The sequence below is a fragment of the Urocampus carinirostris genome, chromosome 1, assembly GCF_059441175.1.
Source record: "Urocampus carinirostris isolate Australia breed hairy pipefish chromosome 1, RoL_Ucar_1.0, whole genome shotgun sequence".
Lineage (NCBI taxonomy): Eukaryota > Metazoa > Chordata > Actinopteri > Syngnathiformes > Syngnathidae > Urocampus > Urocampus carinirostris.
The window spans coordinates 63,108,686-63,129,537 of NC_142349.1; the positions used below are offsets into that span (position 1 = coordinate 63,108,686).

A 20,852-nucleotide genomic window follows, 5' to 3' on the forward strand; every position below is an offset into this window, starting at 1 on the left:
GCCAATGTCCTGAATGGAGGGAAGTGTAGTCCCGATTATTTTCTCTGCTGTCCTCGTTACCCTCCTCACACTACCCCAGTCGGTAGCGCTGCAGCCTCCACACCACACAGAGATACAGCTGGTCAGGATACTCTCTATGGTGCCCCTGATTCAGATTCAGTTTCAGTTATACTTTATTGTCATTCTAGTACACGTGTATACAGAACGAAATGTCGATACATCTGACCCGCACAGTTTTCTTGAATGTACAGATATAAATAAATGTTGTACTGAGTTAGAGTAATGAAGTACTGATATTATGCTAAATAATTTATAGCTATGTATAGTATTATACAGTAGTGCAAAGAGTGCAAGAGGAGCAGCTTACCAGATGTACAAAATGGGTGGTCAGGTAAACAAGTCATTATACAATAACAATAACACTGGAGTACGATAGTGCAGAGGAGAACAGATGTGCAAGAGGAGCAGCTAACCAGGTGTGCAAAATGGGCGGTCAGGTAAACAAGTCATTGATCAAGCATGTATTTTTTGTACGTATTGTTTACACAATTTATTTATATTTTTGTTCTAAAAAGTCTGTCTTGCTGAAAGTAAATAGGTGCCGCGTTGTGTTAGTAAAGTGTAGTATCACTTAACAGGGATCGTTGCAATCATTTATAAGAGGATGAATTGGCTGAGTTTGACAGGTATGGAGACATTAAAAATCAATGGCTGCACTCTGCCCTGTCCGAAAGTACCTTGGCTGCTCAAAACTAAGTCCAGCACAGAGGTATGGTTTCCTCGAAAAAGGGCATCTGACTCCTGGGTAAGAACAGTCCTTAGTAAAATAACTTAAAGGTACATTGTATAATATTTGACCACGAGATGGGACTGTATTATCTAGTGCGGAAAAAAAAACAGTGCCAAATGAGCACAGCATAGCAGTAAGACGCCAGAAAACATCGCGGCCACTGCTATGTATGGATTTCGCTACGTAAAAGAAATACACATTTCTTGACATCAATCAACATTGGTAAGATATTACGTATATTTTTGCCCATCAATCAAATCAATGTTTTTTTTAAAATAAAAGTTTATTTTGTACCACTAGAAGGCACTAAACATTACACATAATCCCTACAGTTTATTGGTAAAACAATTTTTTCTGGTAGTTTCAAAAGAAAAGGTAGATCTGTCACATGGCTATAAATACACGGGCTTTTCGGTTCAAAGTTGGGTTGTTTAGTGGTAGTCTTAATGACAGCAGACTTAAAAGCCACTGTAACAATACCTCAGGAGAATGTAGAGGTTTATTGTTGTCTCTGTTTATTGTTCTATATTCTTTATCAATTATCCATTATCCGTTATCGGTCAAATCATTATACACTACATGGGGCGGCAGTGGCTCAGGAGGTAGAGCGCTCGTCTTGGGATCAAGAGATCGCAGTTCGAATCCCGGCTCATCCATGTTACATGTCGAAGTGTCATTGGGTAAGACACTGAACCACTAATACCCCCAATAAGCGGGTTAGCGCCTTACATGGCTGCGCGGCCGCTATTGGGAAATGTGAAGCACACTGTAAAGCGCTTTGGGAAGTCATTGACTTGAAAAGCGCTATATAAATGCAGATCATTTCATTTCATTTACAAAGCCAAGAGGACGAGACACTTGCTCCCAGCCAAGAGGCTGAGTGAAGGTCCTAGCCACAGGGCCAAGCAGCGATCAGTGCGAATGCACCCTTCTCGGAGGTACTGCGATACCAGGCCGATGCGTGGAGTGGACAGAGCAAGCTCTTATTCAATCTCCCAATTGCAAAATTACCGGGGACCCCCATCATGGACTGTTCACTCTGCTAGCCTCTGGGAAGAGGTACTGCAGTGTGCGGTGCAGGACCACCAGGCTCCGCAATAGTCTAGTCCCCCTGGCCATTAGACTGTTAAATGGTCAATCTAACATATAGTTAACTTAATTCTAAACGGCTGCTAATCTGACTTTTTGCACTACTGGCAGTTTTTTTTTATAGCTTGCCACTCCTTGCACATTGCTCTCTGCACTATTGTAATTACAGCGTTATTGTTACAGTGTTAATGTTACTGTGTACCTGACTTGTTAACCTGACTGCCCATTTTGCACATCTGGTTAGCTACTCTTCTTGCACTATCGGCACTATGGTAAAATACTATACGTAGCCATAATACAATACAACTTTATTTATATCTGTACATTCAAGGAAACTGTGGGGGTCAGATGCATCGACATTTCGTTCTGTATACACGTGTACTAGAATGACAATAAAGTAGATCTGAATCTGAATCTGAATCTGAAAAATCAACTGATGTGTCCTCAGCCCAATCTTCTACACCCTCTTAACGCACGACTGTGTGGCCTCCGACGAGGACAACAACATCCTAAAGTTCGCCGATGACACTGCAGTGATAGGACACATCACTGCGGGGGACGAAGCGGCCTAGAGGAGGGAATTGGCGAGGCTGGTGACACGGCGCAAGAACAACAACCTCACCCTCAATAGGGAAAAGACAAAGGAGATGATAGTGGACATGAGGAAGAGGAGGAGACCTCATCAGCCACTTTTTATCCTTATGCTTGAAGTAAAGCAAGTGAGCAGCTTTAAGTACCTCGGCGTGCAGATCACTGATGACCTCACATGGACCCTCAACACTACACAGTTGGTCAGGAAAGCTCAATGGCGACTGTACTTCCTAAGGAGGTTGAGGAAGTTTGGAACGTAGAGCAAGATCCTCAGCAACTTCTACAGATGCATCCTGGAGAGCATCCTGACCAGCTGCATCACTGTTTGGTACGGCTGTATCACAGCCATGGACCGCAAACGCCTGCAGAGAGTGGTTAAGAACGAGGATCACCAGGACTCCACTGCACTCTCTGCAGAGCATATACCACCGAGTCCACAGGAGGGCTCCTTCTATCAATAAGGACCCCACCCACAACACGGACTGTTTACACATATACCATCAGGACAAAGTACAGGAGTGTGAAATGCAGGACAACCCGTCTAAAGAATAATTTTTACCCCATTGCTATCAGACTCTTAAACCCTGATCGAACGATACACCACAGACACGTTGAGCACACTAAAGACACTTTATTACACTACAGACATTTTAAACTGGGCCATACTTGGACTATTCTTGCACTACAGTCAGTTTCAAATGTATTTTTATTGTCTTAATTCCATACCTGCCAACCTCTACAGATCCATGCCCTTACAAACTCGTATTTTCCCTTACAAAATACACAATAATCTTACACCATATTTTTTTTAAACGTGTTTATATCTGTAGTTTAACATGTTATATTGTACATGTGTTTCGTTATATCATAAAAATTTTAATTAACATTTTGTTGTGAGATACTGAGCTGCTTGATATGAATGGGGTTTATTATAAAAAAAGTTCAAAAATGAAGTAGCTTGGACATTCACTGTAGAAGGAAAAAATACATGCAAATATAATTAAGTAGAATTTTCTTATTCAAATTAATAATTCATTTTCTGCATTAAATCATTGTTGGTAATATACTGATTAAAGGGATAACCACAAACCTGTCTTTTTTCATTTTCTCCTTTTATACTTCCTTTTTTTCTCAACTTCTTTGTACAACATAATCATTCGTAATATAATGCATCAAAGCAAGTGAGCCGTTTGAGAGCCGGCTCTCTTGAATGAGTTGAGCCAAAAAAGCCGGTTCTCTAAAAAGAGACGGACTTCATTTCACTACATATCTACCTCATGAAATCCGAGGCGGCAGATGCATGCGCACAGTAGCATCAAACCGCTCGCTTCATTTGCAACGAAAAAAAAATATACCGAGATAGAGGCTACCGCGGCGAACTTGTTTCACTTGATTGATTTGCCGTTTCGTGATAGTCGGTGTTTACCGGATGGTACCCATAATTGACAAATTTCATGACCAGTTTGAAAAATAAACGAGATATGCAGGGTTTGTACAGGTGCTTGAAATCCTTGAAAATGCTTTATTTCAAATGTTGGGTTTTCAAGGGTTGAAAAGTGCTTGAATTTTGGTTGAAGGGCTCGTAAATGCGCGCAACTGTTGCCATGTTCCTTAACAAGTGTGCTTAATAACGGCAACATTGTTCTCTTGTGGCTTCCTTTTTTCCGTACAGATTTTCTTGTACGTCGTACACGTCTTAAAATGCATAATAAACATACTTTGTACGGCAAAAACATATAGGTTGACAGGTTTGCATAAATATCGTTTCTTAGTTTTATTTCGCTGGCAACTGTGTGGACAGCAAAGTAAGAATTTCATTGTGCAGGGAATCCTGGTTCTTTACTGTGCATGTGACAATAAACACTTTGAATTTTGAATCTCGAATCTGTCGCTTTCAGGGTTTGCAGTACGGCGAATCAAGGTCAGTCATCTCTTTATTTCACTTCAAAACCTCTTTTCGAACATAGTATGAAGACACACGCAGTCTGACTCTGACTTTATTAATCCAGATAAGAAAATCAATAGCCATTCTGGCTGTCCCTGATCGGCGTGACAATAAAACGAGGACCGAGGTGAGGTTCATCCAGGGGAAGCAATGCGATTCAGAGAATAATTAGCCACAGCCCGACTCCGCCGCCGAGTGTGACAAGAAAACTGCACGGCTCGCCGAGATAGGGCTCGACTCTGCAAAGCTGACAAACAGAACTTTGTCTCGCCCGAGGGCCGACAGACGCGGGATCTCACAGTAGCTAAAATGAATGTTTTCCAACAGCTAAAAAAAAAAGACGGATCCGACCTTGCCATTTCACGCCGACTTAAAGAACTATAAATACACAAAGAGGGACACAGGAAGCTTTAAAAATGCATAAACCTCTTACGCCGCTCTGCACGGCACGCGCATTAATATTTATATCGACTGCAAGACATGGAAGGGAATTTACATCCCCTTACCTGAGAGGGCATGTTCAACCTGTGCGTGCTTTCATTGTGTTTCGTAATTTTGGCTGCACGACAAACGTTCGAAAATGTGACTCCTGGAGGATTCTTTTTTTTTGTGAGAGAACTATCCATCCATTATCTGCACTGCTTATCCTCAGTAGGGTCGCGGGGGGTGCTGGAGCCCATCCCAGCTATCTTCGGGCAGTGGGCTAGGGACACCCTGAACCGGTTGCCAGCCAGTTGCAGGGCACACAGGGACAGACAACACACTCGCTCATTCACACCTAGGGACAATTTAGACCGGCCAATTAACCTGACATGCATGATTTGGGAATGTTGGGGGAAACCCATGCAAGCACAGGGAGAACATGCAAACTCCACACAGGAAGGTTCGATCTCATGACCTCACACGCGCTAACCACTGCGCCGCCGTGCTGCCGTGAGAGAACTACATAAACACAAATCAAAGATGGACATTATAATGGTAAAAATTATAAATACAAATTAAAATACAAAGAGAGCCTACACCTCAACTACATTACAACACCTTAATAACTAAATCATGAACAATGTAACGAACAACCAGTTAAAAAAACATTTAACTAACTATCCAGACCAGAAAACTAAATCCTGATTAAACCTGACAAGGATATCGAAGATTGATCGGAAATTGAATTGAAAGACAATTCCCCGACAACCAAATGACCCAGAAGAAAGCTTCCACATCCCCTGTCCCAGCAGCGAGGAGAAGGTCCCTTAGACACTGCTGTCCTTGTTCCTGAAGGGGAAAACCTAGGACCCTTGACAGGCCCTCTTCCTCTATTCCGCCAAAAAAAGAACTGTTGGTCTCATCTGTTTCCCCTCCCATAGGCAAGGAGAAGGTTCCCTTTCCGGCGGGGAAGGACAAAGAACTTCATCCGCTCCTATACCATGTCCTTACCGAGAAGGACTGTCTTTCCACCCTTGTTACTGTTCCAGTGACAAGGAGAAGGTCCCAGTTCCGTCTGTGAGGAAATGGTCCCTCAGACATTTTTGTCTCTGTTCCTGAAGCAAAGGACTTGGCCCCTTGGCCACCTCCATCCTCAGCTCTGGAGGTAAAGAGCTTGTCAACTGCACCCGTTCCATGTCCTGGCATTGAGAAGATCTGGCCTGCCACTTCCATTCCATCTTTCACTTCTTTGTCAGGTTTCATCGGGTTTTCGTGTTCTGGTTTGCTAAATTGTGTTTTGTTGTTGTTTTTAGCACACATGCAGTTTTTCTTCAAAGCGATGAGTGGTAATACATGCAAATGTACCCGGCGTTATATGATAATAGAAGAAAAACTGGGGGTAAATGTAATTTGTCATCAACTTAGCCTCCTCTCCAAATATATAGGACCGTCCTTTGAGAGCTACTCGGCCAATCACGTCACGGCATCATCGAGAAGATGAGAGAGCCGGCACTTGTGACTTGTTCTAGTGACACATGATTGCTCGCAACATCTTATAGTCACCTATCAAAGCTTTTAAAAGCCTGTGCCACGAAACGGGCCATGTCTCAAGCGCTTAATGCGCCGACGTCAACATCCCATTGTCTACATGTCAGCGGCTGCTGAGAGTGATTTAAAGGGGAAGCTTCGCATGGTGAACTCGCAGCCAATTAAAATGACGTGGGGAGCATTGGCCTTGCAGAGTTCCGTCTCTATGATTTACGTTGAAGCCATGAGGATTTTTTTAACGGGTATTTGAAAGATTTTGGACCGATACAAGTCGCTCGTTCTTGCTTTTGAATGCCTCTCATTGAGATTTTCTGAACTTCAACCAAAGTTAAAATTCCAAATCATAAACTGTTACTGCACTTGTTAATTGATGATTGCAGAGGTCTTTGTCAAGAACCGGAACAGGAGGAGGACCCAGATGCGTGACGTTTCTCACATAAGCTACCAGCTCGGTAGCCTAGAACCAGCTCGGTAGCCTAGATAGTAGGGCGCCCACTCCGAGACTGGGAGGTCGCTGGTTCAAGCCTCGGCCGAGACTTACAACATTGGTACTCATGCCTCCCTGCTTGGCGCTCGGCATTAAGGATTGGAATTAGGGGGTTTGGTCACCTAGTGACTACCAACACAGCAGTTGGGTCTAAAATGGCAGCGCCTTGTTTGGCTGCGGTTGCATCGGCTCGCTACGGTTTAACTGTACGGGTCAGGTGTATCGACATTTCGTTCTGTGTGCATGGTTGCAAAGAATGACAATAAAAGTAAATTCTATTCCATTCTATTTTACGGAAAAAGGGGCAGTCATTCACGTTACACAAATGCCAGTGATTCGGCGATCATTGAGCGGAAGACTAAGGCAGCAGTCTGGCGTGGAAAGACAGGAAGTTAGAGGCAGATGAGTTAGATACCAAACGCATGAGCAGATGGACAGATGGGGCCGATACCGGACAGGACGGTACGGACAGGATAGATATCAGGCACTGGAAACTGGAGTCCGATAACAAGCAGGACCAAATAGACGGAAACGGTACCAGACACTGGAGATCGAAATTGAACAGGACAAACTAAACGAGAAAGCTACCAGACACTGGAGATCGATAACAAATAGAACAAAATAGCCGGGAACGAAACTGGAGATCGATATTAAACAGGACAAAATAGACGGGAACGATTCCGGACTGGAAACACAAGCAGGAAACCGGACAGAGTCACAACCCACATCTTGTGGGTGCAGACCCGATTGCGTGACGTTTACCAAAGGTTTTATTGAAAGAAACCAGGAAGGGCTGCACCCACGATCCGGTGTTCGCTGGACGCGGGAGGCAAGTCGCTCTCTGATTTGGACTGGGATCCGAACACGGAAGTGGATCCTCTGTTGCGAGTGATGGTGGTGTCAGAGAAGGAAAAACGGGTCGGTAGCCGGGACTGGGAGAGCGAGGCGTGGTCAGAAACGAGTCGTAAGCCAGAACGGGAGAGTGGACGTAGTCGGGGACAAAAAGAGGTCGTGAGCCGGGACGAGAGAACAGACGTGGTCAGGAGCAAAACAGGTCATAGCCGGAGACAGACGGGAGCAAAAACGGGACAGGGTCGAAAAAGGCTTGCCTAGTGTACACTGAGGTTCGCAAACGGACTGACAACAGGGGACAGACAGGACTGGGTTCAAATAGTGACAGGGAGCCAATCAGAACATGCGGCACAGGTGAGTCACATCAGTAATCATGACAATAGAAGGCGCTGAATAGTACACAATGTCCCTTTAAAGAAAGGGTGTCAGATTCAAAGTAAATATAAGACATATAGCAGCAACCAATCTCTGCAATACCAAACACAATAAAATACCCCCCAAAAACTTCAATCTTATTGAGTCAAAAAACGATTCACAGGAACATCTTTTATATTCCTGCTGACTGGCAGAGGCGGTGTCTGACAACATAAAACTATCCCAATGTAAATATAAAACCTTTGCTTCTGAGATGAAAAATATGGATACACTCAAATCTAAGAAGACAGAGTGCGGTATTAAAGGCCAACCATTTTGTCTAAGAAAAATACATCTGTTTTAATGTACCAACCAATGGTGTGCAAAACTATTGTATCTCAACCTTTTTCCTATTTACTTGTCTACAGAACACTGTTTAATGCGCACAATTCCTAATCTTGAAAGTCTTAGTGGACCAACATATGAAAGTAAATCCATAGGGATAAAAAGATTGTGTAGATGGCGTTAGGGAGCAAAGTCAATTGTGAGAGATATACAAGATATAAACTCTCTGTTGGCAGAATTAGTCAGATAAAAACACTCATTTAGGTTTTAACCTCCCTCGCCAATGAAACGTGGACGACCGAGCAGCCATCTTCCCACAATAACCCGGCCGTACACGACCACTCGGTCGGAAGGCGTTTATTTTCTAAACACATGAACAGGAAATGAAGTCACACACAAGCGCTACTTCACAATAAAAGGAAATACGATTGAAAAACGTACTTACAAACAATGAAATTAGACTGATCTTTGAAACGTGACTATGTGTTGAGTGTGATGATTGTTTTTATATTTAGGAATATGATGATGATCTGCATTTATATAGCGCTTTTCAAGTCAAAACTTCCCAAAGCGCTTTACAGTGTGCTTCACATTTCCCAATAGCGGCCCTGCAGCCATGTAAGGCGCTAACCTGCTTATTGGGGGCATTAGGGGTTCAGTGTCTTACCCAAGGACACTTCGACATGTAACACGGAGGAGCCGGGATTCGAACTGCGATCTCTTGATCCCAGGACGAGCGCTCTACCTCCTGAGCCACTGCCGCCCCATGAAACAGGTTAATTTCATAGCATGGAAATCTGGGAAATTCACATCCAAAAACAGTCAACTTTACATCAATACAGCAGCTTGGGTCCATCAAAAGGAAGCGCTTGGGTGTATCGGGCGGCCGGATAAGCAGGCATTGGTAGTGTTGGTCAAGTCAAGTCATGTTTATTTGTATAGCATTAGGCGAATTTTAGTAATGTTGCCAAGATGGAAAAAAGCTGTTCCGGTAATATTCTAAAGGACAGATCGGGGTCAAATATGACACCTCAATTTTTTACTGAGTCCCTCTGGGTGATATTACATTTCTCAATGTTCAGAGCAGGTTTTGAGAACAAGTCACGGCATTTAGATGGAAAAATAACTAACATTTCGGTCTTTTCAGAGTTAAGGCGCAAGAAGTTGAGTGACATCCATTCTTTTATCTCAGTGAGGCAAGCCTCTAATATTCCACAGTATAGTGGGGCAGATTCCTCCATCGGAAGATATAGTTGAGTGTTATCTGCGTAGCATTGGAAACTGATATTATACTAGCGAATAATATCACCTAATGGAAGCATGTGGATGCTGAAAAGAAGGGGGCCAAGTAATGAACCCTGCAGAACACCACAGGTACCACCAAAGGGCTCAGATGTCATTTCACTATATTTAACACAGTGCGTCCTATCTGAGAGGTAGGATCTGAACCATGAGATTACGGTTCCTGAGACACCAATCCGGTTTTCCAACCGTTCTAGTAAGCTGTTATTGTCCACAGTGTCAAAAGCAGCACTAAGGTCCAGCAGCAGCTAGAGTGATGACGCGCCGGAGTCCATTGCCAGTAGAAGACCATTGTTTACCTTAATCAGGGCTGTCTCAGTAGAGTGGTTAGGGGCCGGTCACACAGCCGTTTGCGGCTGAATCACGGCTAAAATTTTGCGGGGTTTTTTTGCCCGTGGTTGCCCGCGATGGAAAATGCGCAAAATTGGCCAACCCGCTGTTCATCGGTGGTATGCCCGCAAAACAGACGCCGGCGACTGTTCTGCTTCCTCATCGCGTCATTTCCGCGTCATTTTCTCGTGTGGACCACGGGTATAAAAGCTCCCGAGCCGGTGTTGTGCCCAAATCCGACTCCTACGCAGTTTGTATCGTTGTAGCGAGGGGATGCGAATCTCAGCAGGGATGCATTTCTCGGCATAACACCGCGCTGTAGAAATCATAACCGCTCAAGACACAGTCCCGTGAAGATCAAGATTTCAAGCTATGGCACCGAAGAAGCCAATATGTTATTATTGTAATAGTTTTTCATTTTGATTTTATTATCTTGTTATGAAATGAAAATAAATGTCGATAAAAAAAAATGGATTAAGACGAGGTCACTACGGTGACGGGGATCCATGTCCACCCCTTGACGTCTCGAGCACAACTGACGTGTGCTCGGCAAATCGCGCTGTATATACGCGGAGAAAGGCATTTGACCGTCACACGCGTAACACGCTAATTTCACATAATAACACCGGGATACAGGCGCAGAACATGCTATGACCGTGCCCCACCCACGATTACCCGCTGAAATTTCCCGTCCTACCCATGTGTAACCACGCCCTGGCCGCGGCCAAAGCACGTCGTTCCGCGTCATTTCCGCGTCATTACCTCGTGTGCCGCCCGCGGTTAAAACATGCTCAAAGTTTTGAGCAGCTCAAAACTTTTTCACGCGGCCAACCGCATGTGAATTTCCGACCGCGAGTAAAGCACTGCTGTATCTCGTCTATATGGCGGTCTCAAAGCGTCCAACAGCGACCAACAGCGTCTGCTTCACGGCCAGAAATTTCTGGCCGTGGTTCAGCATCGATACGCCCGTGAAAGGCTGTGCAAAACGCTGCCACCCGCGCGACCGCGTGTTAAGCACTGCTGTATCTCGTCTGTATGGCGATCTCAAAGCGTCCAATAGCGTCCGCCTCACAGGCAGAAATTTCTGGCCGTGATTCAGCCGCAAACGGCTGTGTGACCGGCTAAGCCCTCAGTCCTGATTCCATGGATTTAAAAAGATTGTTCTCAGATATAAAACCATTCAGCGGCCCAGGGCTTCGTGGGGCCCTAAGGAAAATTAGATTTGGGGCCCCCTATTATTTGATGATTTGCATCCATACTAGAAATCCATATTCGAACGCCACAACCACAGACACGCTCAGCACACTACGGACACTTTAAACTGGACCATACTTGGTCTATTCTTGCACTACCATCACTTTCAACTGTGTTTTATCTTATTTTTATCTTATTGCCTTAACTCATCTTGAGCTAATCTTGTATTTTTATCTTTTTAATATTCATCATATTATTATTGTCACGGTTGCCATGGCGCGCAATTGGCCCCGCCCGTGTGGCGCCAGCTGCGGCTCGTTGACAGATTGGCTTTCCATCTATTTAACCTCAGTGCTCTCACTCTTCCTTGGTCAGTCCGTCAATGAATCTCTGCCCCGCAAGACGTGGGTTTTGACTCGGTCCTGTTTCCTGTTGGTATTCCCTGTCCTGTTTTGTTCCCGTTTATTTTGTCCTGTTTAATGTCCATTTCCAGTTCCGTTCCCGTTTCGTTTGTCTTGTTTGATTTCAATATCCTCCTTTTATATCAATCCTGTCCGTCCCGTCCTGTCGGGTATCGACCCCATCTGTCCGATATCTGCTCGGACAATTGGTATAGATCTCGTCAGCCTCTGGCTTCCTGTCGTTCCACGCCAGACTGCTGCCTTAGTCTTACGCTCAATGATCGCCGAATCACTGGCGTTTGGGTTAACGTGTATGACTCCCCATTTCCCATAAAATGAAAGAGTAGTGTGAGAAATGTCACACGTTTGGGTCCTGATTCTGTTCCGGTTCTTGACATTTATGTATACATGTATATAGTTTCTTCGTGTCTATTTCTACACTGTGTGGACAGCAAAGTGAGAATTTCATTGTGCGGGGAATCGTGGATCGTTACTGTGCATATGACAAACACTTTGAACTTGAATGTTCTACCCTAGGGTGGGCAACTATTTGGAGTCGGGGGTCGCAGGTTAGGGCCCTAAGTAGCTGTTTAGCTCTGTGCTATTGAGGAGATAACAGCATCAAGTTTTTTGAGGTGATCCGGGGAGAAAAGTAAGTTTTGGTACATAACGTTCAGAAATCATTTCATTGAGATAAGTGATGTTTTTTTTCTTCAGACTTTGTGAAGTTCAAAAAGAAGAAGCCACTCTCTTCATCGACATTGACCCCGTAGTAACATGCTAAAATATTCACCAGACTGAGCAAGAGATTCTACTTTTACCTGAGTGTGGCCTTGATTGTTTTCGCCTTTGACTTTTTCCTCACTCTAACTTTCTTTATTTTGCACTTGTAAAGAGTACATGTTGTTATCCTTTGTATAGGGATCGACTCTGTCTTTCATATGACAAAAAAATGGGTGGGTTGCTTTAACGAGGGCGGCTTAGATTATTACTAAGCCGAAAGCAAAGGGAATAGGAAGAAGGAAAGTAAGGAGAAAAAGTAAAAGGAAGAAGTAACAAGAGGAAAGGATGTAAGGGATGAAGGAAGGAAGGAAGGAAGGAAGGAAGGAAGGAAGGAAGGAAGGAAGGAAGGAAGGAAGGAAGGAAGGAAGGAAGGAAGGAAGGAAGGAAGGAAGGAAGGAAGGAACTTGTAAAGAGTACATGTTGTTATCCTTTGTATAGGGATCGACTCTGTCTTTCATATGACAAAAAATGGGTGGGTTGCTTCAACGAGGGCGGCTTGGATTATTACTGCGACTATAATACAACAAAATACTAAATACAGATATAAATGCATACCAAATACACAAATAGATACAAATAAAATATAGAGTACTTCAACAAGGACAACTAAGATTATTACTACGACTATAATGCAACAATATGATAAATAAATACAGGAATAAATTCATAACAAATACGGAAAAACAATTACAAATATATAATACATCATTATAAGAATTAATAACTAACAATCAATTATTCGATATTTCATTAAAATGAAGTAGTAATATTTGAATCTATTATTATCATTATCATTATGAGCATTATTATTTTGGTGCAGTTCAAAATGTCATAACAATTTAATGTCTGGCCAACAAGAATAAAAAGGAATAAAAAGGGAAAGTCAAATGGAGAAAGGAAGGAAGGAAAGCAAAGGGAATAGGAAGAAGGAAAGTAAGGAGAAAAAGTAAAAGAAAAGAAGTAACAAGAGGAAAGAAGTAACAAGAGGAAAGGATGTAAGGGATGAAGGACGGAAGGAAGGAAAAAAGGAAGGAAGGAAGGAAGGAAAGAAGGAAAAGAAGGAAATGGGGGGGTTGATGGATGAAATTTAAGAAGGAAAGAGAATGAATGAAAGAGGGAACAAGGGAAAAGAAAAGAAGGATGAAAGGAAAGAAGGAAGAGATGAAGGAAAAATTGAAGGAAGAAAAGAATAAATAGGAAATACGGAAGGAAGGAAGGAACGAACGAACGAAGGAAGGAAGGAAGGAAGGAAGGAACGAAAGAAAGAAAGAAAGAAAGAAAGAAAGAAAGAAAGAAAGAAAGAAAGAAAGAAAGAAAGAAAGAAAGAAAGAAAGAAAGGGGTGGTTTGATGATTGAATGAAAAGAAGGAAAGAGAATAAGGGAAGGTGGGAAAGAGATTTAAGTGAAGGGAATGAAGGAAATAAAAGGAAGGACGGAAGTAAGGACGGAAGTAAGAATGGAAGAAAGGACACAATTAAGGAAGGGACGGAGTAAGGAAGGAAGGAAGGAAGGAAGGAAGGAAGGAAGGAAGGAAGGAAGGAAGGAAGGAAGGAAGGAAGGAAGGAAGGAAGGAAGGAAGGAAGGAAGGAAGGAAGGAAGGAAGGAAGGAAGGAACTTGTAAAGAGTACATGTTGTTATCCTTTGTATAGGGATCGACTCTGTCTTTCATATGACAAAAAATGGGTGGGTTGCTTCAACGAGGGCGGCTTGGATTATTACTGCGACTATAATACAACAAAATACTAAATACAGATATAAATGCATACCAAATACACAAATAGATACAACTAAAATGTAGAGTGCTTCAACAAGGGCAACTAAGATCATTACTACGACTATAATGCAACAATGTGATAAATAAATACAGAAATAAATGCATAACAAATACGGAAAAACAACTACAAACATATAATACATCATTATAAGAATAAACAAGGAACAATCAATTATTTGATATTTTATTAAAAAGAAGTAGTAATATTTGAATCTATTATTATCATTATCATTATGAGCATTATTATTTTGATGCAGTTCAAAATGTCATAACAATTTAATGTCTGGCCAACAAGAATAAAAAGGAATAAAAAGGGTTGAAGGGAGGAAAGGAAAGTGAAATGGAGAAAGGAAGAAGGGAAAGCAAAGGAAATAGGAAGAAGGAAAGTAAGGAGAAAAGGTAAGGCAAGAAAAACGTAAAAGGAAGAATTAACAAGAAGAAAGGAAGTGAGGGAGGAAGGAAGGAAGAGAGGAGGAAAGAAAAGAAGGAAATAAGGAAGGAAGGAAAGAAGGCAAGTAGGAAAGAAGGAAAGTAGGAAATAAGGAAGGAAGGAAGGAAGGAAGGGTGTAGGTAAGGAAGGAAGGAAGGAAGAAAGGAAGGAAGGAAGGAAAAAAGGAAGGAAGGAAGGAAGGAAGGAAGGAAGGAAGGAAGGAAGGAAGGAAAGAAGAAAGGAAGGAAGGAAGAAAGGAAGGAAGGAAGGAAGAAGGGAAGGAAGGAAGGAAGGAAGGAAGGAAGGAAGGAAGGAAGGAAGGAAGGAAGGAAGGAAGGAAGGAAGGAAGGAAGGAAGGAAGGAAGGAAGGAAGAAAACGGGGGGTTGTATGGATTGAATGAAATGAAGGAAAGAGAATAAGGGAAGGTGGAAAGAGAATGAAGTGAAGGGAATGAAGGAAATAAAAGGAAGGAAGGAAGGAAGGAAGGAAGGAAGGAAGGAAGGAAGGAAGGAAGAAAGGAAGGAAGGAAGGAAGGAAGGAAGGAAGGAAGGAAGGAAGGAAGGAAGGAAGGAAGGAAGGAAGGAAGGAAGGAAGGAAGGAAGGAAGGAAGGAAGGAAGGAAGGGCGGAAATTAGGGTGATTGGAAGGACGGAAGTAAGGACGGAAGTAAGAATGGAAGTAAGGACACAATTAAGGAAGGGACGGAGTAAGGAAGGAAGGAAGGAAGGAAGGAAGGAAGGAAGGAAGGAAGGAAGGAAGGAAGGAAGGAAGGAAGGAAGGAAAGAAGGAAGGAAGGAAGGAAGGAAGGAAGGAAGGAAAGAAGGAAAGAAGGAAGGAAGGGCAAAAGGAAGGACAGAATTAAGGACAAAATTAAGGAAGTGACAAAGGAAGGAAGGAAGTGATAAAAGAAGGAAGGAAGGAAGTGATAAAAGAAGGAAGGAAGGAAGGAAGGAAGGAAGGAAGGAAGGAAGGAAGGAAGGTAGAAAGAAAGGAATGAAGGAAGAAAAGAAAGAAAGAAAGGGGGGTTGGATGGATTGAATGAAATGAAGGAAAGAGAATAAGGGAAGGTGGGAAAGAGAATGAAGTGAAGGGAAGGAAGGAAGGAAAGGAGGGAAAACAAAGACAGGGTGGATGGACAGATTGATAAAAAGCTGGATGGGTGGATGAATGAGTGGAACAAAACAGAATTCATTGTCTCACAATCGCCCTCTGCCATAAGGCAAGAGAATCGCATGCCTCACTCTCCATCCGCGCATGCTCACAGCATAAACACGTTACATGCAAATGGTATTAATAGTCTTAATATAACATGAAAATTTAGCAATTTCGAACCAAAAAAATCCATAATGGTTAAATAAGAAGGAAGTTTAAAGTATGGGTCTCAAACCCGTGGCCCGCGGTCAATTTGTGGCCCATGAGTTGCAGCCCACAGAAATGATGGCTTGATTTAATATTTATCAAGTGACTTATTTTCATGGGGATACAATTCATATATTAATGTACACGTATAATGCAAAAGGAATATAAACTGTGACATTCTGAAGTGCAAAATAATATACATGAAAATAAAATACCACATGGATTTGTGTACATTATCTGAGAAAAATTAAATGTTCTAATCAGAGCTTTTCCTTTGAAAACCCTATTTGGCCCACCCTCATTCATACCCCTCAGTCTGGCAGCCACCAAGTAATATAAGTCTCGGACCCCTGTTTTAAAGGAACACTGTGTTTTATTTAGCGCCTCCTATCTATCTATCTATCTATTTATCTACCTTGGTCATATCCCTCAAGAGGGGTGACCGACAGCAAGACACACACATACAATAACAAAGAAAATAAAAGGGAAATAAATAGCAAAAACACACAAAAAAATTTGGACCATGGCCAACCCAATTGCCCAAACACCCAAACAAGTTAGGCACCTCGGCACCCAAGTTGGTCATGCTTTCGTCCCTCCAGATGAAACACCAGAAAGCGGCAATGTCACTCGGGTCAGGGTGACACAACACACTCTTTTGTTCAACAGCAGGGCCCGCCAGCTTTCACTGGTTTACCCCTGCCGCATCATACAGGAGGCCAGCCCATCCTTAAGAACGCGTCCACAATCCCACTATCCTTTCACAACACCCCTCCACTCCTTTCTATCACCAACAAGAGCTCTAGTTTCCATCATATTTAGACCTGTTTTCTGCACTCATAACACCATCCATCCACGTCAGTATATATATATATGAGAAAATAGAAATGAGAACAATAATGAGTATAAAAACAAATACAATTTACCTACAGATGAAATGAGTCACAACATTAGCTTCTCTGCTGGCTTTGATCTCTTTGATCTCTATGAGGGGAATTAACATTTTCAAATAAATCCAAACACCCACGTCACGTTAGCGCCTCCTACTGGTTAAAAATGTGAACTATAAAAACAAAACAAAATTTCATTGAATAATAAGCAAAAATACACGAATGATTACAAAAAAAAAACTCATTTTTTTCGTTTTACTTTCAGGGCTGTTACAATGTATGTGCTTCACCCGGTGCGGTTATAAGGGGGCATTTACTTTAGGCTCACCTAAAGGGGGCTGACATAATTGTCCGCCATCTTGCTGCCCCCAAAACCAAAGACCTTTAGAAAGAGCTCTAGGGGTACTGAGCACCCAGAGTGGTTAGAAAAAGAAATCACTTGATTTATGACCATTTAAGACTGTTCAGGGGTACTATGCCATGCCCAGTTTTTACTCATTTATTTCTAATAGAGTACACACAAACATACACATACAGAAGAAAAATCATGGAATTTATCTAATAAATTTTGTCAAGCAACCACAAACAATCATATTTCCGTCATCAAATATAAACAATAAATCAATAATCTACCTCTGTGTCCTCAAACCCAAGCGGTTTTATGACCAAGAAGAAACAAATTCAGTATCATCAAAATCAGTATTAACTTTAATAGTAATAATAATAGATTCTACTTCAAAGCACCTTTCAGGGCACTGTACATAGAGTACCAAACAACTATAAAGCAAGAATAAAAAAAGGAAGTAGGAAATAGCGGATATAAACACAGTAGAGTTAAAAGGGGGGGCGGTATTTGAGGAAGATGATCATGAAAAGGCAAGTCTGAAGAGGTAGGTTTTGAGTCCAGATTTGAAGGTGGAAAGGCTGGCGGAATTCCAAAGGTCTGGCGGCAATGAGTTCCAGGAGTGGGGGGCAGAGCGGCTGAGAGCTCTGAGATAGAATGAGGATGATCTGAGGGTGCGGGATGGTGTGGCAATGTGAAGATCAGAGAGGGGCATGATTTTGTTGTTTATTCTATGATTGATAGGGAGCTAGTGGAGTTGCTGAAGGATGTGATGGAGAGAGAGATGTTTTGGTGATAATGCCCGCAGCAGAGTAATGGACCAGCTGAAGTTTATGGAGGGACTTTGGAGGTAAACCGCAGAGGCGGGAATTGCATCGAGGATATCGAGACCATACTAATATTTTATTCCTGCAGTCCAAATTATTGAAATTAGATGATTTAGTAATTTTTTTCACTGCACAACTGCTATTTAAGGTCAACAAAAATATAGTTCCGGAAAGCATTCATAAATTATTCATTTAGAAAGAGGGAAATTATAAGTTAAGGGGCTGTAGTGAATTCATAATCCCAAAGGTGAGAACCACCAGGAAAATTATGTGTGTGTCTGTGTGTGGAGTCAAGCTTTGGAACAGTTTGCAAGACGAGATCAAATGGGGCATTCCTGGCGGAATATGATGAGGAGGGTGGGGTATGAGGGGTGCGGGAGATTGGGAATAGTGCGTCTATTTAACTTTGTGTTATCGTTGCTATTCTTATAATTGTTATTAATTATATCATTACAATTGTTGTTATATCATTTGTATATTTGGTGGGGAAGATGAAGGGGTAGGGAATATAAGCATTTGCTTCTTACTACCCCTTTTCTGATATATTAATCTCATCTCATTAGCCGTACAGCTTATCATCATTAGGGTCGCGGGGGGAGCCTTTCCCAGCCATCTCCAGGCAGTGGGCAGGGGACACCCTGAACTGGTTGCCAGCCAATCGCAGGGCACACAGGGAGAGACAACTCATTCGCTCATTCACACCTAGGGACAATTTGGACCGGCCAATTCACCTGAAATGCATGTTTTTGGAATGTGGGAGGAAACCGGAGTGCCCGGAGGAAACCCACGCAAGCACGGGGAGAACATACAAACTACGCACAGGAAGTCTGGAGCTGGATTTGAACCCACGACAGGTTCCTCGGACATATTATGTAACGTTATTTATAATTTAATTTCCTTTGTATTGTCATTCTTTGTAACAATGTACACAGAACGAAATGTCGATACGCCTGACCCGTTGTAGCGAGCCGATGCAGCCGCAACCAACAGAGGGCGCCGCCATTATACCAATTAGGTATGACTCGGCCGAGGCGCGAACCAGCGACCTCCCAGTCTCAAAGCGGGCACACTACCATCTAGGCTACTGAGCTGGCTTATTTGTTGAGTTATTGTTTTTGTTCTGTTTTTATTTTGTCGTTCAAATAAAGTTTTCATTCATTCGTTGTAGTAATCGAGGCGTGAGGTGACAAGGCTATGGACGAAGATGGCAGTGGTGGGGGGGTGAGGGAGGGGCGAAGACGTTGATGGAGAAAGTAAGCTGCCCGGGTGATGTTATTGATATGAGAGTTAAAGGAGAGCACTCAGACTGTAATGAGTCCTTATAAAGGAAAAATATTTTTTAAAATGTTATTATTTTGGGGGCGCCTGATCACCCCCTGAAACCGGCATGCTTATGACTGGAATTGACAACCGGGTTCTCAAATCATGCACAAAGGCATGTTACTCACAGAAACCAGCAGCGTATTTTCATATTCTTCATTTAAACGGAGCACCCGAACTCCCCTGACACAGCAAAACTCCGTCCCGGTTTTTAAGTGGTTTGTCTTGTAGCATTACGCATGCTCGGTGTGACAGGAGGTGATGTTCCTATTGTCATCTTCTGTCATATCAAACCATAACTGACGCAAAACCGGAACTTTTTTAAACCCCTCACGATGAAGAAAAGAAATCTTACTGTTGGTGTTGTACTTGACTCCGTTGATGTACTCTGGACAAGGTCGCTCCACAATTCTGTCCGTTGCGCTCCGTGGCCAGCAGGTACCGATTTCATCTATGGTGGCGTTGCAGTAGAAACCTTGAATGGGTGACAAAAGTTGGTGATTCATCACCTTTCCGTGTAAAATCAAGGGGGGGGTGTATCGCTTCTTACCGTCAGTACTCAAGAGTGAAAGTGAATCGTTTTCCCACAACGTGTCTTGAAAAGCGTCTAAAAAAGTGCAATTTAAGTCCTCCAGCTCCCCAAAAATGATCTGGTAGAGGGTAGCGTCCATGGTCCTGAATTACGCACGCGGACGGAGGTGCGCAAGCGCGCACTGAGCGCAAGGAGCGACCGACTGAGTGAGTGAGTGAGTGAGTGAGTGAGTGAGTGAGTGAGTGAGTGAGTGAGTGAGTGAGTGAGTGAGTGAGTGAGTGAGTGAGTGAGAGAGTGAGAGAGTGATAGAGCGGGCGAGCGGCTCCTTCGGTTCCCTGGCGAGCGCAATGAATGTCGCTGACCAATCAGAACCACCCAACGCTTCTATTATGATAATATATAATAGGATGACGCGTCAATCAACAAGGACAAGCACGCGTGGAGGGCGTAACCGAGACGTAAGGGGGGTGGGGGGGAAGTTCTGACTCTGAGATGATAGAAAATGTGCACCTTAAAGGGACAGTGTGTAATATTTTGTGCCTCCTAGTAGTACAAAAGAGTGTCATTCTGGAAGAGAAACATTGATTTGAATATTAGGCAAAAATAGAGGAATAGTTAAATGTTATGAAAAAAAAATATATATATATATATATATAAATATATATAAATATATATATATATATATAAATATATATATATTTATATATATTTATCTATATATTTTATTTTTTAATGAGATGAGATTGAGATATATATATGTATAAATATATATCTCAATCTCATCTCATTAGCTGCACCGCTTATCCTCAGTAGGGCTGCGGGGGTGCTGGAGCCCATCCCAGCAATCACCCGGCAGTGGGCAGGGGACACCCTGAACTGGTGGCCAGCCAATCGCAGGGCACACAGGGACAGACAACTCGCTCGCTCATTCACACCTAGGGAC

General features: G+C 42.8%; 1 protein-coding gene across 2 annotated transcripts in view; it reads right to left on the reverse strand.

The window, feature by feature from the left end:
• crhr2 (corticotropin releasing hormone receptor 2) overlaps nucleotides 1–20,261 on the reverse strand; it is a 124,895-nt gene extending 104,634 nt beyond the window's left edge. For both annotated transcript variants that reach the window (XM_088348054.1, XM_088348062.1), the window contains exons 1-2: nucleotides 19,928–20,261; nucleotides 19,733–19,852 (exon numbers count right to left, since the gene is read on the reverse strand). In XM_088348054.1, the coding sequence (XP_088204180.1) occupies nucleotides 19,733–19,852; nucleotides 19,928–20,048 (241 nt within the window). In that variant the 5' untranslated portion in view covers nucleotides 20,049–20,261. The remainder of the gene's footprint in view (nucleotides 1–19,732; nucleotides 19,853–19,927) is intronic.
• Nucleotides 20,262–20,852: the final 591 nt, after the last annotated feature.